Here is an 18,085-nt window from a genome sequence, read left to right as displayed (position 1 = left end):
GGCTGGCCGCCAGCTAGCTGGAGCTGTCTCTCCTCATCTTTTGCTTGTTCTCTCTATTTCCTTTTTTGATCTAGTCTCTCTCCCTCTTCTCCTATTTCTCTACATGTTTTGCTGGTTCGCCTTTTTCTCTGTATCCTGTCAACTTGTTCCCTCTTTTCCCCTCAAAATCCTGTCAGTAAGTATTGCCAAGCTTCACCAGTCCACAGGCAGACAGAGCGGAGGAGGATGGCAAAAGTGGAGGAGGTTGTGTAGAGGGGAGGTTTGGGCAGAAACCTCTGGGGATAAATTGTGGAGGGGGGTGGAAGTTCACTTTGACAGGTGGACCTGTTCTAGAGACTCCCATCCCCCTCTCACACACACACACACACACACACACACACACACACACACACACACACACACACACACACACACACACACACACACACACACACACACACACACACACGTATGCATACTTATGCATACTTACCACACTCCAACCCCCCTCTCCCCAGAGTCGAGAGGCCAGGGCTGGGCAGACCAGACAAGGCAACAGGTACCTCAGGTGGAGGGGGGGTGGGGGAATGTAGCTAATATTACTTTGTGGCTAATGCTGGCTACTAACACTCTTCTGCTCTCTGCATAGTGTGGTGATGATCAGTTTGATTCCAGTTTTAATTGACAAATGGCATTACAAACCGGTGTAAGACAGATTAAGTTACACTGAGTGATTTTTTGAAGACTAACATCAATCCAAGTAATCAATACAAAGTGTGAGCATATAAGTTAAGGAATAACAAAAGCACCTCTGCATGTATCCTTTAACTTTTGTACAGTTTTGCTGAAGGAATTACTCATTATTTTTCGATTTGAAGTCTGATAGACATGAATTATGGAATTACATTAGTAATTACATCTGAAAATGATTAGTTTGGAACTGCATTCCAATAAACTTAAAAGTGAATGTAATATTATGAAATTCATTTGCTCTGAATCTGTATTAGATCTTCACCGAAAATTCAACGTTTCATACTTCCACATTCAGTTCTCACAATTCATATTCATTTTTTGCAATTCAATCTCAGATCACTGAAACACGGCTGCTGAGGAAGAGCAATCGTGTGCAGATTCACAGACTCGTACATAAATCGAGCCTTTTATGAACAGTAGCTTTTAGTTTCAAAGTTCACTAATTCTGGCAGTTTGAACTAATCAACCACATGCTCACTTTTGCAGGACCTTCTGTTTGCATTCAATCACAATTGTATCTTAATATTATGTAATACTTTTACCATAAAATAATTTAACACAGAACGTACTGATGACATACTAAACCATCATTGTAATCTATGACTTTAAAGACATTTTTATTTGTGCACCTCATAAATTAAAAACATTTAATTTTCTTGTCAGCATAATTTTATGAAATGACCATCATGCACAAATGTCCGTCATGAAATTGGGACCCGCTGTCAAACACTGTACAGCAAATATGACAAATGATTGATTTAATAGCATGCAATTTAGCTCGCAGATCTGGGGGAATTAAGAGTGTGGCATGCAAAGATGAGAAACGCACTGAAATATTTGTAGATTGGTGTAGAGAAATAAATGTCTGAAACAGCCGCTTGTCTTGTGTCATCTCTCTCTCCAGTTGCTCTGTCTGTTATTATTTGTGTATTCAAAAGATCACTAATCTCTAATGTCTTTATTGTCTCTTTCCCTCTGTGCAAGCAGCAGTTGGGCAGTGACGGCTCCCGCCCCATCCTCGTCCAGGTTGCAGAGTCAGTCTATAGGTTCGCCCTTGGCTCAGTGGCAGGGGGTAAGAGTCACGCCCCATTGGCTCCCTGCATACCCATCCACTTCATCCCACCATCCACCCACCTCAGCTACCTGCTTGCCTGCCTACCTGACCCCCCACCCCCCCGCCCTCTGCTGTCCTCCTAAGAAAAGGGTGAGAGAGAGAGGACAATGGTCCCTTTATTGCCCTCTCCTTTGCTCACAAGAGCAACGGTCGCTCCCCTGCTTAAAGAGAAGTGCGCTCTCTCTCTTTCTTGTTCTCGCTCAATCTATCTCTATCTCTTTCCCTCTGTCTACCATCCCTCTCTCTCTCACTCTGTCCTGTCTCTCGACTCTCTGCGTGCCATGGGAAAACCCTCTTGTGTGGATTCTTTTGTACCTGTGTGAGTGATCAGAAGAGGGAGGATGAGGGGGGGTGAAGGGTGAAGGGCGGGTGCCCAGACCTTGTGTTTGGCTTCAGACTCCCCACTACTTTGTTTTTTTTTTACTCCTCCCTTCCTTCATCCCTCTCCTCTCCTCCTCCTTGTATCCCAAGGGAGACAGCTTAATAAGGAGGTATGGGTCTGCCATCCCTTCTTCTCTCTCAGTCCCTCTCTCTAATTAAGTCTGTCGCCTTGGGTCAGTTCTTTTTGTTTGTGTCCGTCTGACTGGGCGAAGACACCGGGACTTAAAACACTTCCTTCAATGTCTTTCTTAACATTACCCCTACAAACTTCCCCTTCTCGCTCCTCCTCTTCCTCTTTGTCCTTCTAATGGTCAGTTCACCTAAATTACAAAAAAACATAATTTGTCACTCTTTATCCTCTCTTACTCTTCCTTATCCAGCTGTGTTTTGATTTGCCACCTTAATATAATGGAGGAGAATGGAAGTTTGCAGCAACATCTCTTTCCAGAAGCAATGTTTCTCTTACTATATAATAATCCACTGAATATGCTGTGAAAAGTTTACTGTCTTAGCTACTTAATCTACATTTCTATCAGGTCATGCCAAATAGCTTGAAAATGTTTTCTAAAATGAAAGAAAGTTATGAGAAAGTCATTATCATCAAAATTTCCCATAACCCTAGCAACATCTTTTCCATTCTTTTCCATGCCAGTAGCATTTTTTTAAAGGATTAAAGTTGCTGCCACTTAACTGGTACGGGCAACAACAAGCGGTACAAGCAAAAAAGAACTTCTGCACACTACAGTCTGCAAAGTCAATCAATTAAATAATTAATTAAATGAATATTTGGTTCAGGTTGTAGCTTTGTAGCATTCTGTGACCCATTTAAAGTAAAACCTATGGATGGCATGGATAATCTATGATAATAATGTCACTACGCATACTGAAGTGTTCAATTAATGATAAATATGTAAGCACAAGTGTGGGAGTTGAATCTGGATGCTGGTTAAAGGAAGATATCAATCTTCTGACTCAAATATCTGTTTCAAAACTTTTCCTTTAAGACAAAGTGAAGACAACAGTAGTATGATTCATACCAGCAATATGTGTTAAAATAAGTGGACAGTATCTTCATAACATGCAATCAATATCTAAATGTTTGTTTTTTGGGGTTGTTTTTTTTTTTATAGCTGTGGGTGCCACAGCCGTGTATCCCATAGACCTGGTGAAGACACGCATGCAAAACCAGAGGAGCAGCGGCTCTCTGGTGGGAGAACTCATGTACAAGAGCAGCTTCGACTGCTTTAAGAAGGTGGTCCGCTACGAGGGCTTCTTCGGCCTTTACCGAGGTCAGTATGCTCAAACACAAACTCAAACACCCCATGTTCATACAGCCATATACACTTATTGGTGCTAATGGGTCATGGTTACAAACTGTACTGTTGGCATCAAGCAGAATTTAGCTTGTTATGTAGCTCGAATGTATATTATACATTCATTATGATGCAACATAAGTAGTTTGTCATTCTTTTTGTCATATAGGAACTCAGCCAACAGTATTTTAATCCGATTGTAGTGGCCACCATGGTCATGCTAGAGAGCAATGTACAAATTTAGGTTTTACATTCAATATATGTTATTAAGTCAAAACTAAAATAAATTGTCCAAAATCCATCCCAAAAACAACTCACAGGCACCCAAATCCACAAAACAGGTTTTGAGAAGAAAAAAAAAGAGCTGAGATGAGAGAGAAGAAAGAACAAGGGAATAGTAAGGACAATAAAAGAGAAGAGAAGGAAGACGAGACGAGAGGAGAAGAAAAGTGTAGGGTGGACAGGAGGGCGGTGTGAGTTCACCTCTCTGTTGACCTGTCTCCTTTGAAGTGATTACCGGTTTGCTGGGGACTTTCAGAGCAGGACAATGAACGTCACACGCAAGGCCACATACCTTTAGGCCTGTGTCACAAAGTGGTGATGTCGTAAGTCTGAACTTACACACTCATAGGAACACATACAGACTCCAAGCAGACACACAAGTATGCGCCATGCAGCAACTACTTGGGCATGCAGGTACACACATACCAGGGCATGACATCTCTAATGACTACCTGCCCTGTCTTCAGAAACAGGGGTTAGTGTGTCTGCGTCTGTATTGTTGAGGTCTTAGAAGAACTGAAAAAAAGAGGACTTCTGAAATGGTGGCGGACCCTTTTTAAAATCCTCATGATTTTGATTGACAGCTCTGGGCTCCCTAGAGGAAACTTGAATGCTTGAATTTCTGTGGGAAACACAATGGCCATCAAGAATGGAAAAGGCTTCACAGACACAGAGACAGACAGGTCTGGCTCCAGATAGATGGCCAGACCAGTATTCTGACCGCCAAACTGTAGTTATGTAATACAAGTTGAAAGTGCCTTCACTGTCAAAAAAAATTTGCTTAGCGAAGAATCAGCATCGGAAAATTGGCACGGTTGCTTTTGTAGTATGATGCCGGGATCTCTCATAAACAAAACAGCACAAGAGAAACAGCGAGCATCGTTCCAAGATTTTTCCATGTCCGTGTGGGTGTATGTATGTGTATAAGCAGTGTTGAAGAAAGTATGTGAGCACTTTGAAAAAATATTTCAAAAATGATTTTGGTTTGCTTTATTTTTTTCATGAGTTCCAAGCAGGTCCTTTAGCCAAGTTCCAAATTGAGTATATGATTATGTGTGTGTGTGTGGCCTCGCTGCACACAAACGACTGTAGATTATTAACTGTGTTTGTTACTTTCAGGAAATGTGTGTGTATGTGTGTGTCTGTGCTTCTTGCCTTTGGGCTGGGTAGGGGGCCAAGTTTCATTGTGCTCTGTTGTGATTATTTTGTTTATTTTTATCCGGCTCTGGGTTGTAATTGAGGTCTGCGTAAACTTTTGGTCGGTTTGTTTTATACTGTGCCCTTTTTTCCTATTCTGGGAAACAGTTTCTCTCTCTTCATCCTCTCTTTACCCCATCTTCCTCTCTCTCCTGTTGCTACTCTGATGTCCCCACATTCCACATCAGTAGATTTCATTAGCGTCTGGGGGATCTTGTAGGGTCGAACGCATGCAGCTGGAAGCCGCACTTCATGTGGAGTGTGTGGAAGTGGTGTGTGTGTGTGTGTGTGTGTTCGTGTGTGAGTAGGGGGACCACAGCACTCTTTTTTTCTAATCATCTCGTCATTTCCTAATGATAGGTCTGGTACCACAGCTACTGGGTGTGGCGCCCGAGAAAGCCATAAAGCTCACAGTAAGTCACTGCGTTAGCAAGCACGCAGACATATGCATGCACATTGGCACAGAAAGAGATCCAATCGTTTTGATGTTTGATATGTATTTTATACACACACAATGTAACCACAGGACAGTTAGCAACATTACAGTATACCTGTGTCTGTTTAATGTCCATGAGGTATCTTGATGAGACGTAAAGAATTTAATGTATGTAGCTAACATCAGTAATACTATCATTTACAACCAATACCTGAATGTTTAATGCTTGTTAATAGCACTGATACCACAGATGTACATTTCAATTAATACAAGTGTATCTTTCAGTGTAAACAAAATATAGTCAATAGTAAAACGTAGTATTAATGTCCTGCATAAAATATTGTATAGCCTGTATATATATTCATTTGTTAGTCTTTGCATGATGTTATAACTTTTGTGTTTCCAGGTGAATGACTTTGTGCGAGGAAAGACCAGGCAGAAAGATGGCACGGTCCCTCTGCCTGCTGAGATCATGGCTGGTGCATGTGTGAGTATTAAATCAGGCTTTATTTTACTGTCAGATTTGTGTGTGAGCACTACTGTATACAGTATGCAGGTAATGTGGAGAGTTAAACAATTTGAATTTAAGACTGCTCAAAAAAGAAGATTGCATTTTTGATACATAAACAGATGGTGAATGTTGCTCATTAGAGTCAAGTTTCTTAAGAATTGCAAGCAATAAGGAAAATCCAAGGTACTCAGAGTCCTGAGTACACCCAGTATAACCTGGTGTCTGCCATGAAATATTAAATATTATTATCCACAAGACTCACAGTGCCTTGGATTTTTTCTCCTTGTTCAGAATTTAAACCATTTGACCATTGAGTGTTACATTCAAGAGGTTTTTTTATACTAACGACTTAAAAGACTCAACAATCTGCGCATTTAGCCAAGGCCCTATGTAAGACTATATTATAAGCAGACCTCCCTCTCAGGGACAGTTCCACTACTGGGACCACAGTGGTAATAAGACATTTGGCTTTTTGTGTTATTCCAACTATTTTACCATTTTAAATGTTTTGGCTTTCACAGCAAAACTGTCAAATCTAATCAAATCTCATTTTATATATTACTTTGTGAATTTTGACATGTAACTGTACATGATGTATTGAAATACAAAGATAAGAGCTGTGTCTGAAATAATTCCCCTTACTCACCCACTACTGTCTATATAATAGACACCCAATAGTGAGCAGTAAATTGAGATCGATACTTATCATCATTTTGCATCATTGCTGACAGCTGTAAAGTTACACAACAGTAATACTTACAACTGTAACATGCACTGTATTGTGGGATTGCTAGTTGAAAGCAGTGTTCATGCCACTGATACTTCTTTTTCCATTGTGGTAATTTTGAGGACACTGAATACCTGTACTGGACAACTAAATAAACATTTCTCAAAAGTCTCTCAATGGTGGTGTTCACACACATCATTGCCAGCCAGTGTTTTTTGCATTTCTTGTTTTACAAAAACAAGCAGAAAAGTAATTGAATGATGAAACTAATGATTACTTTCATTATTAATCAATCAGAAAAAGGTGAAAAATGTCGATTACTGTCCAAGGTAACAACTTCAAATGTCTTGTTTTATCCAAAAACATTCAACACAAAAGAAACCTGAAAATAATCCTATGTATTACATTAATTTGAGAGGCTGGAACCAGAGAATTTTAATGTTTTTTTCCTTAAAAAGACTAAAAACAATTATCAATTTATTAAAACAGTTACTGATTAATTTTCTATGGATTGACTAAGTGATTAATCGACCAGTTTTCGCAGCTCTAAAGTAAATTGTTCACATTGCACTGGACTTCAGTTATTGCTGCATTACAGTTGACATTTATGCTTGAAAAGGAGAAAACAGAAGTACACAATGCATAGAAATATAATGTGAACTGCACTTGCTGAATTGTAGACTATATTTCAATATGATGCCTGCTTCTGTACGCGTCTTCTGAATAACTAAAAGAGAAGAGCTGAGAATCTGCATCATCAACCAGTGACAATGTTTAATCATTCGTAACATTCACTTGTCTTCACTGAGATAAAGTTCTTGGTTTTCTTGCTCCGATTCACGCTGAGAACTTTTCCGAAATCTGTCAGACACTGGAAGTCCATAATAATGATTTCTAAGACAAGTAAAAGGAACCCTGTAGAGTTTTTGACCTTTTAGTAGTTCTACAGAGAAGGATTTTTTATGAGTTAATCCCCATTTTGTTTGTCTCCTGCTAACGGTTTCACAGCATTCTGTGTGAACATGCCCCTAGATATTCATCTTGTTTGCAAAAGTCTGTGAGCATTTCACTCAAATACAGTCAACATTGAATATTTTAGTGTTCACCTTTTTTCTCATAATACCCCAAACATGTTGCCCCTCTCTCCCTCTTCATCATCCTGGCTCTTCAAAGTACACTGTGCTGAAAGGATGCTGTACAGTACACAGACAGTGTGTACAGTACTAAGGCAGCATACATCTCTTAACTATGTTTACCTGTTTTCTGAGTGCCGCCCCTCTGACAGTTGAGCAGACAGACATTGACCTGTTTTGAGGCCAGCAGTCACTGTTTGTTGATGGAACGTGTAGAGATCATACGTGAAAGAGCAAACGTCCATACTGTACATGTTTTCAGGACTGTGTGTGTGTGACAAACAGAAGAGCATACAGGTGCACGCACACACAGACACACACACACACACACACACACACACACACACACACACACACACACACACACACACACACACACACACACACACACACACACACACACACAAACACACACACACATTTAAGGGAAGGGATGGAGATTGACAGCGGCTGCTACCTGAGACTCCCACCCCCAGTCTGTTACCTGCTTCAATCCCATCATAGGTTTTGATCACTGAGCTGTCACAGTCTACCCCCAACGCATGCATGCACACACACACACACACACACACACACACACACACACACACACACACACACACACACACACACACACACACACACACACACACACACACACACACACACACAGAGAGAGAGTGGGTCCACCAAGCTCACCAGCTTTAGCCTGAGCAAATGAAAGAAGGTCTTTCACTCAAGCCTCTTTTGATGCTGATCACTAAAGCAGGATACACAAGTCATTATAGGTTTAGGCCCACTCAGGCACATTCAATTGACCTTATTAGTTCTGGGAATATGTTTGAAAAATGTTTTAGCGCAGTTTATTTTCACGTGTGTTCTGGATATCGAATTTATTTGTTTTATATTTATAAGAGAAAGAGCACAACGCTGCACCTACAAGAAAGCTAATATACTGGAGATATATGGTACACTGTACTGGGTGTGAAAAATAGCGGTTGCCTTTTTATACAACACATATGGATTCAGAAGCAGAACCATAACAGAAGCAGAGGGAGAGGAGAGGATAAATGTAGAGGAGAGGAGTGTGGATGGATGGATTTTTCCTCTTTTCCTCTGTGAGCCGTCGTGACAGCTCCTTTCATCCTGGCTGAGGCCCCGGTGTTAGTGCTGGCACTGCACTCTGCCTGCCACTTTATCTTACACAGACGAACACACACACACACACACACACACACACACACACACACACACACACACACACACACACACACACACACACACACACACACACACACACACACACACACACACACACACAGACACACACAGACAAGTCGCAACCCTCCTGAACTGTGTTTTAGCAAAGCTCCAGCCACAGCACATGAAATCTGTTTATATCATTTGGTAGCTGTGAAAGTGTTGGTTTGGACCACAGTGGCGGCCGCGGATCCGCAGTCTATAAAGACGAGGACAGAACGAAAGGGAGAAAAACAGAGAAAACAGGGGACTCGTAATGCTTCGTTTGCACCTCTTTATTTCAAGCAGCTTCTTCGTCACCGTCTTCATCTCATCTTTTCCATTCTTGCTTTAAAAAAAAAATCTCCTACTACCCTCTCTGCCCTCTTAAATGCACTCCTCATTTTCTCACCTACCCTTTCCTCTCCTCACCTCCTCCTCCTCCTCCTCCTCTTTCTCTCTCTAAACCTGCGGCTCAGCACCATTAAGCTCCAGTGTACGTTGCCAGTTTCTAATGATTATTTGGTAAGAATGGCATGCTCCGTTGACTGAGCTGGCTGGATGCTTATCTGGCAGTTACTGGCCTGCATTTTAAGACTTAAGTTACACAATACTTACTGGGTCATTGCTGAAAGGAGGAGTGGGGTGAGACTGAGAGTAAAAGTGCAGCAACACTGTGTTAGTATTCGTTGTAAATGTATCACAGTTTGAATGGTTGGTTTAAGTCTTTGTAATGACTTTCTTATTCAGGTCTGATGTGAATTATGAAAACATTATCGGAGAATCTAGCACACGCACACACGCAGGACCTGCACTTGTAGCACGAAGGCTGTTCAGCACAAATTAAAGTGTGATTGTTATTTATGGATGGTGGTTAATGTTTTTTTTCCTGTTTGCTTTAAGTGAATGGTTGGCGTGCTTGTGTGTAGATGTTTTGGGAGGGGGTCCTTTTTTCTGCTCTCCAACCAAAACACACACACACACACACACACACACACACACACATAGCCAGGAGCTGTGGTGCGTGCATAAGGTGCTGACATCCCAGGTTTCTAAGGATCACCTTGCCTTGTAATTACCTGGGAATCATCAGAGGGCTGCCGACGCTGTCACTCCATAATCACAACTCTCAACCTCTCCACCTCAACCTCGACCTTCCTGCACTTCTCTTGTTTTGACTACACCTCTCTCTGTTTCTGTCTCACTATCTTTCTCGCTCTCTCATTAGCTCCCTTTGTTTATTTGTCTGATTCTCCCTTTTCACTGTCCTCAAAATCCAATGTTTCCGAGGTAGTTTCCACACAGCGACTCGCACAAAACGCTTTGCGCCGTCACTCGTTTCATCTCATGTTGTCGGGTCTAATTGTCAGCTCATCTCTCTGAACAATGTTGTTGTTTACTCTCCTTGAGTAAACAACATCTCCATCTCCTCCATCTCCAATCTCATTAGTGTCCAATTGAATCCGCCAACACTGTTAGGGGCCAGAACCAATAGCCTCTTAATGCTCGCGCTATTAGCCAACATGTAATCAACTTGGTTATTACCATAAAACAAGTCATAAAGACTTAGCTGTGAGATGTAGCAGCAGCCTTCCTGCTATTCACAGCCTCTTGTTGGTTCTGGAAGGAAAAGTGAAGCCCACTGTACTTACTATTATTTAAAAAGCAGCTGCACACACCTTCAATGAGACGATTATGATTTCTCTCTCTCTCCCTCCTCCCTTATCTTAGGTAATATATGGTAACTGAGGGGACTTTTAGCAACAAAAAAAAATAAAAATTGCCCATGTTGCAGATTGGAGCTTGATGCCTTCCCGTAAGGCATGAGTCGATGAACACAATCCATCATTCATAACGAAGCGAAAGAAGGAGGAGAGAGGGGGGAGAGAAACAACAACAAACAGACCAGGCCTATTTAAGACAGGGATGGTGCCATGGCAACCGATTGCTATCTAATTGCGATGTGCTGCCCTTTTGCGTGTAGCTACAGTAACCACTGGCAACCGTAGCGAGAGAGAGACAATATTAGAGAAGATGAGAGAGATCATTTGAGATGAGGTCAAAGAAAGAAAGAGTGACAGAAAGAGAGACAATACTCCAAAGATGGCAGAGGAAGAGACTGAGACGATGAAAAAGGAAAATTGGAGACAGACAAATCCCACCAGTAAAACGTCTTCAAACATTGTAAAAATTGCCCAGTATCTAGAAGAATTCTGGAAATGCTGTCAAGTTCCCGGACGAGACACAGTTAAGCGTTTGTCTTGCCACAACTCCACCACAGCCACCTCTTATACTTTAAAGCCCTGCCGACCTGAAAGGCAAGGAAACCAGTCTGAACTTGCAGCAGTACTGTCGCCCTTCCTTCACAAGTACAGGTTTTGAGAATGGTGTAAAGTAAGACAGTTGGACAGAAAAAGAGAAGTCAGAGTCGCCGCAGGGTCTGTGTGGTGAAGACAAACAGCTGACAGACTTGACTGCATCAGCTGGATTCCCGGCACTCTCCTGTACTCTCCTCCTCTCTACATGTTTGTTTTGCAGATGTTTTGCTGAGGCTGCACGACTGTGAAATTACATCACTTGGTCTCACTCAGTCTTGATTTTATTAATGTTTCTTTTTAATTCATTTGTTGAAATGAATACCTCTTTTCAGTTGAGCTCAGGGCAACACACACGGAATCTCACGTTAAACAGATGAAATAAATATTGAAATAGAGTATGTGTAGTCCGTTTCTTTCTTTTTTAAGTCAGTCATTTTCATCTCTTTTTGTCTCTCTGTTCCTCCAGGCTGGTGGCTCCCAGGTGATCTTCACCAATCCACTGGAGATTGTAAAGATCCGTCTGCAGGTGGCAGGAGAGATCACCACAGGGCCGAGGGTCAGCGCCCTGTCTGTCATCAGAGACCTTGGATTCTTTGGACTTTACAAGGTGGGAAACATTGAGGTCAAAAAGTGCATGTATAAATCATCACACACACAATGTAACCAGATGCATTGATGTAACCATCGCACTGATGGGCTCATGTCATTTGTTGATGTAGCTCGTAGTGGTTGCTGATATGGAGCTGTGTTACTCATTGTTATAACCTGTGTGACCCGGTGTCTGAACCACACATCAGAGTTTCAGTTTTTTTTAAGGTTTAAAACTGCTGCAGTATTTTAAAACATATGATTGTGTGATTTCCATCAGCGCACAGAATGTAGTTTTTAAGACATTACATTTAATACATAAAATTTAAATGCAATATTAATATACAATAAATCAAGAGAGACATCTCTACAATATTTTACATACAATACATTTACATCTTAGTTGTTATTTTCACTTATTCTGATGTATGTTACTGTGGCCGTTTTTTGGAGTTATTGTTTAAAGTTATTGGATATTAATGCTAACGCCCATTTCATACTAAATGTGCCAGAGCGGCTCATTTGCACAAGATTGTATGCAGAATGAAGAGCAGCACTTTATCCTACAAAGCAGGCCTCATTGTTAAAACTGGGTGAAATAATTAGAGTTAAAAAAACCTGACATTGATGAACCAATCCAGAGTCTTTAGGGTGGCCTTTCATACTGAGGCAGTGACATGTAGTTCGTTACGAAGAAAAATGTGGGGAGAGCATCATTTTTGGTATTTGGGAGGATACTGGGCGTTGACTTTTTTGGTGACGAAACACTTGAAAATTTGACATAACTTCATTCAGGTCGTTTCCCATTTAAAAAGAAAATTGCATTTATCTTTTCAATGATAAGTTCAACCTTGGATTAAGCCCAAAGCCGAAACAGATTGTACATTATCCTGAGTTCATGTTTGATTTGTTTCTACTCAGTAATAGTCAAATCGTTGCCAGACGTCCAATATCCACTGTATTGTATTTTCATCAGCTTCACAACTTCACAACAATCCATTATTTCTATAACTATTATGACTTAATCGTATATGATTTTTATATTAACATTTGCACAATTATACATATTACCTTACCCCACATCAGCTATCATTTAAATCAACAATTCCACGTGGTCTTCTGTTCAAGAACAAGAAAAGGCACAATTCCTGCTAAAAGCTGTATTTAACCTTAATTGCCATAATTGGTATTTTTCAATGGCACAGGGTAAAAATTACAGCGTACTGTTTGAACATATTAGGGTAGTGTGATATTATGCACCCAACATATTGTAAAGGAAGGACGAAAGGTTATAATGTCATATTAGTGGCTAATATAGCAATGCTGTTGTGTAATAGAAATATTTTCTTGGTAGTGCTGACATGAGGACAAGTTTTTCTGTAATTTTTCACACACACACACACACACACACACACACACACACACACACACACACACACACACACACACACACACACACACACACACACACACACACACACACACATGCAGCTGTGGATTTGCTATCAGACAGAAGAGCTATAGGAATCAATGAACGAGCTATGGCTACCGCTAACATTAGCAGCTTAACTGGCTAGACAAGGACAGCCCTCAGGGTGAAACAGAGCCTAATGTCTAATGAAATTACATAAATTAGTCTTAATGGAGCTTAGCAGGAGAGATTCTGCTTCAACTGTAAACACAATCAACTGTGAAAATGTCAATCTCGTACCTGTGGTTGTATTAATTTGCCTAATTTTACTTAAGTAAGATGATTTTTGTTAGAGAACGATTAATTAGAGAACGATCTTTGGCTGCTTATTTACAACACTGGACTCTTATGTTTCCCAGCTTGTCTATGTGCTGTCTCTGTCTCTCTGCTGGTGTGGCCACCTGTCAGCACAGACAACTTTCATGTAAACCTTTTGGTTTTGTTAACAAGGCTGTAAAAGTATGTGGAGTCTCCTCTTGTCTCGTCTACCTGCCGACCTGTTCCTGTGTGTGTGTGTGTGTGTGTGTGTGTGTGTGTGTGTGTGTATATGTATATGTGTGCGCTTGTGTGCATGTCCATATAACTATTGTCTCCATTCAACTGTCTGTGAGAATGCTGCTCAGTGCTGCGCTACCCGCAAGAGTGTGTGTTTAATAGTGTGCATGTTCTTGCACACACACACTTTTGCGCTCGTCTTCTGCAGCGTGCACGGAGAGGAGACAAAGTGCATTGAGAAAGCCGTAGCAGTGTTGGCGGTGGTGGTGGGGAGGTGGGGAGGAGGGGAGGAGACGAGCTCCAGCCTGCAAAAGCCCCAGACGGGCTGGCTCCGGAGGGGCTGCACCCAGGCACAGAGCTGCCTTTGTCAGGGTAATTATCCTGACGCTCACCCTCCGCTGGTGGAGCTACCGGCTGGTAGGGTGGCTGACACTCTAGCGCCACCATTCATCACTGGGGGAAAGTTGTCATTGTAGGAATATGGATCCAGATGATGTTTCATGAATATAAAGTCAAGTTTAAATCGAAATCATGTGCAGAAGTTAATCAGAGATGTGAATTTGTAGATAGTTTTCGCATTTTGTCTCTTCTCACTGAACGAAAAGTTATGCATGTCATGTTGGTACGAAAGGATTCACGTGGGCATATTTGCATACTCTCTCTGGGTCCATTCTGCCAGTGCATTACCCAACACAACCCAACACCATTACCCTAATATTAAGGCTGCTGCTCCCAGTCTCTGTGACGCTGCTTGTCTGTCCCGCCACGATAGAATCTCCCAGCTTTCAGCAGCACTCGGGCCTCAGCCAGCGAACAAGAGGGACAGGCAGACAAGAAGTGCCAGAGGAAAGAGAGGGAAAGAGATAGCCCAGGTATCTGCCAATCCTGTGTGTGTTTGTGTGTGTGTGTGGGTGTGAGTGCGTGCATGCGCGTGTGTGTCTGTGTAGGAACCAAAGGATTATCCCACAGGAGTTAAATGAAGCCTGTCCAAAATGGGGAGACCCTGCCCAGCTCTTTAAACGCTTTCTGTTGACTGTAGTTACTGTATCAAGAAGGTGGCAACGGGCCAACAGGCTTGAAATGCATCGGGAAACTAAATAGTCTTGATGATATAGTGTTGTTTACAGTGGCAGACAAGGATCCATCTTCTTCTTCTCCTCTCCCCATCCCTAGATTTATTTCAGTCAGCCGATCTTTTTTTTCCCCCTTGGTTTTGGAGCTGCCTACTTCACCTGCTGCTGAGGACAACATATGGAGCGTTTGCACACAGAGACACGTGTTTTTTGGCATGTTGTGGTTGATATTTCATATAAGAGTTCCATCAGTCTTTTGGAAGCAGGTCCTTTTTGCATTTGAGCATCTGGACAGTTGATGTTTCATATTGTTGCATGAAAAAACGATTCATCTTTTAAAGAGCCCTGCCAGCAGTCAAGGTCTGAATCCCCCTAGCTCCATCACTTTTCCTCTGCTACCTTTTCCTTTTTGTCTTTGTTTTCTCTTTCTGAATGTTCAATTCCCATTCTAATAATATGATCTGAAATATCTCTTTTTGTTGTTCTCCAGGGTTCCAAAGCTTGTTTCCTGCGGGACATCCCCTTCTCAGCCATTTACTTCCCCTGCTACGCTCACGGCAAGACTTACTTCTCTGATGAGGATGGGCGGATAGGGCCAGCCAAGATGCTGCTTGCTGGAGCTCTGGCAGGTAAAACACTTGACCCCTCGCGCCTTTACACTTCAGCTGTCAAGGGATAGAGAAGTTTAATCAAGCTTAAATGTAGCGGGGAGTCTGAAATTCCCAAATAACATCAGAATTGTACCTGCGGGATCTTTGGATAACAATCAAAATCAAAAGTACCTTTGTGTGTTTTCTGAGATGTCGTTCAGAGTAGTGATTAAATCCTGAATTATGTACACAAGAATAAGAAGAAAACTAGTAAAATGCCTCCTATTTTTTTCAATGGTAAAAGTAAATAGTTCTTGTTTTTTACTCTGAATATGAACTTTATCCATCAAACATTTCTGAGCAAGCACTATGGAAATATGCATTTTTCCTCTTGACATTTGATTCTTACCAATAGCAGCGGGCTATTAAATTATCAACTTGTGTGATATGAAAAATTAAGTGTTTATATATTTGTGGGGTTAGATAGACAAAGTGGAATTTCATATTAGGTATCAATTTATGTTTGACCTTTTATTCTTTTTTCCCTTTTTTTGTTACAAATGAAACAATCTGAGAGAATCACAGAATCACAACTCATTTCCTCTCTCAGGCAGGTCACCTACACACTTGTAGGTTATGGCAATAACTTTCTCTTGAAAACAAGCATTTTGGCATGTAAAATATCTGACCGTCCCTAGTGAACCAAAGTCAGCTTCAGTCCCTGAGGAGGTCAGCAGAGCCTTGAAGTTCATGAAAAGAAATGTTTGGAACAAAGTGTGAGAGCAGGTCTCACTCTGCTCTCGCCTCAGACCTCCACAGGCTGCAGTTACAGTAGCAGAGCTCTGAGTTTGGAAGCCAGGCAGCCCCTGACCGCAGGCTCCATGGTGGTAGCTGCTAATTAGAGCGCTGCTCAGTGATTGGGGGACTGAGGTTTTGGAGCCCTGCAGCAGGGAAGCGCCTCAGATGCCTGCCAACCAGGCCGGCAGGGAGGCTTTCCAATCCTAATATGTTGTACATGCACATACACGCATGCATGCAAGCACACACACTGACACAAACTGTGGTGTGCATACTTTATGCATGTAAAAATGTATACAGTCCTGTTTGTGCTATTTGTGCATATATATGTTCTAATACTTGATTTATCCTAAAGAAAACATTAATAACAGGCTTTTGAACATTTGCATTAAAATATTTCTATTTTCCTCAGAGATGTGTCAGCGGCAGCACTCTCTTTTTGACGCCGAGGCATGGCACAACACGGAAAAATCATACATTTTTTCTCCCTCCTTCATTTTTTACTTTGGTTTCTCACCACAAGACTGGCAGCCACGGCCCACAGACTCCGAGCTGAAACCAGCTCCATGATTTCTTTATTTTTTTCATTACATCGACACATTTATCATCCTCCTTTCACATGTATTTATCAGCGGTTTCAGCATTCTGGCAATTAGTGTTTTACAGTCAGCACAGGAAATTGAATTACATGCTGAGTTTGTTCAGCATTATTTAGTCAGGCATTGCTCTGGTCTGTGAAGAACATAGTGTTGGCCATCTCTAACTCGCATTAGCCCTCCCATAAAGAGAATAAGAATCATGTAGGGAGTTTTCGGCTTTATTGGCTGTGGGGTGTGAGGAATATAAGTCTTGTTAAGTCTGTTCCTTCGTCAACATGCCAACAACTACTGGCCACATTAACGTAAAATCTGTTATAAATATTATTAATGGTGCCCAGACAGAAGACCTACCTTTACTGTAGAACAGCTGGCAGGTCAAATATTTGAACCACACCAAATAAAGTTTGGATTTTAGCCACATAGAGCTGAAACAATTAGTCAATTAATCAGTTTGTTGATTCACAGAAATCAGTCTGCATATGTTGATTTGCATATATTGCATATTATGTTAATAGTTGATAATAATAATTGATCAATTGTTTAAGACACCTTCGAGAAATGAATATATTGAAAACTATTTGGTTCTCCAGTTTTAAAAATGTGAGTATTTGCTTTTTTTCTGTTCTGTAAAAGGAACATTTTTAGGTCTTAAACTGTTGTAGACATCATGTTGGGAAATCATGTTGGGAATCTTTCACACTTTTGTGACATTTTTTAGACAAACAACGAGCTAATCAAGAAAAATTATCCACAGATTAATTGTTCACGAAAATAATTAGTAATAATTAATTCATTAGTTAATTCATTATTTAATTAGTTGCAGCCATTGATTTATCTCAGGGCTACACTTTTAATGCTTAAATTAAACGAAATACCAAATTATTCATATATATAAGGTATCCTTAGCATGAATCAGTTTCCTGTTTTAAAAGACTCCATAAATTATTCTGCAGTATCCACTTTGTTTAAATCTTTGGAGGTTCAGAGTTTCTACACTAGCTCACTTCAGGTCGCTTGTTCTTTTAAACTTTCTTTTGTCTCCATTTCCAACTATTTTCTGTTGCATGTCAAAAACCACAGAAAACATCGGAATCTGATTTATAGTCCAA

The 18,085-nt window shown here is 41.1% G+C and overlaps 1 protein-coding gene across 1 annotated transcript in view; it reads left to right on the top strand.

Annotated features, from left to right (window-relative positions):
* Nucleotides 1-18,085, top strand: part of LOC133995930 (electrogenic aspartate/glutamate antiporter SLC25A13, mitochondrial) — a 46,212-nt gene that overhangs the window by 24,828 nt on the left and 3,299 nt on the right. The window contains 6 exon segments of the mRNA XM_062435440.1: nucleotides 1,717-1,804; nucleotides 3,358-3,516; nucleotides 5,380-5,432; nucleotides 5,862-5,942; nucleotides 11,829-11,969; nucleotides 15,480-15,618. Coding sequence (XP_062291424.1) covers nucleotides 1,717-1,804; nucleotides 3,358-3,516; nucleotides 5,380-5,432; nucleotides 5,862-5,942; nucleotides 11,829-11,969; nucleotides 15,480-15,618 — 661 coding nt within the window.

This window comes from Scomber scombrus, chromosome 16 (genome assembly GCF_963691925.1).
Source record: "Scomber scombrus chromosome 16, fScoSco1.1, whole genome shotgun sequence".
Classification (NCBI taxonomy): Eukaryota; Metazoa; Chordata; class Actinopteri; order Scombriformes; family Scombridae; genus Scomber; species Scomber scombrus.
This window is presented reverse-complemented; position numbering and strand designations above follow the sequence as displayed.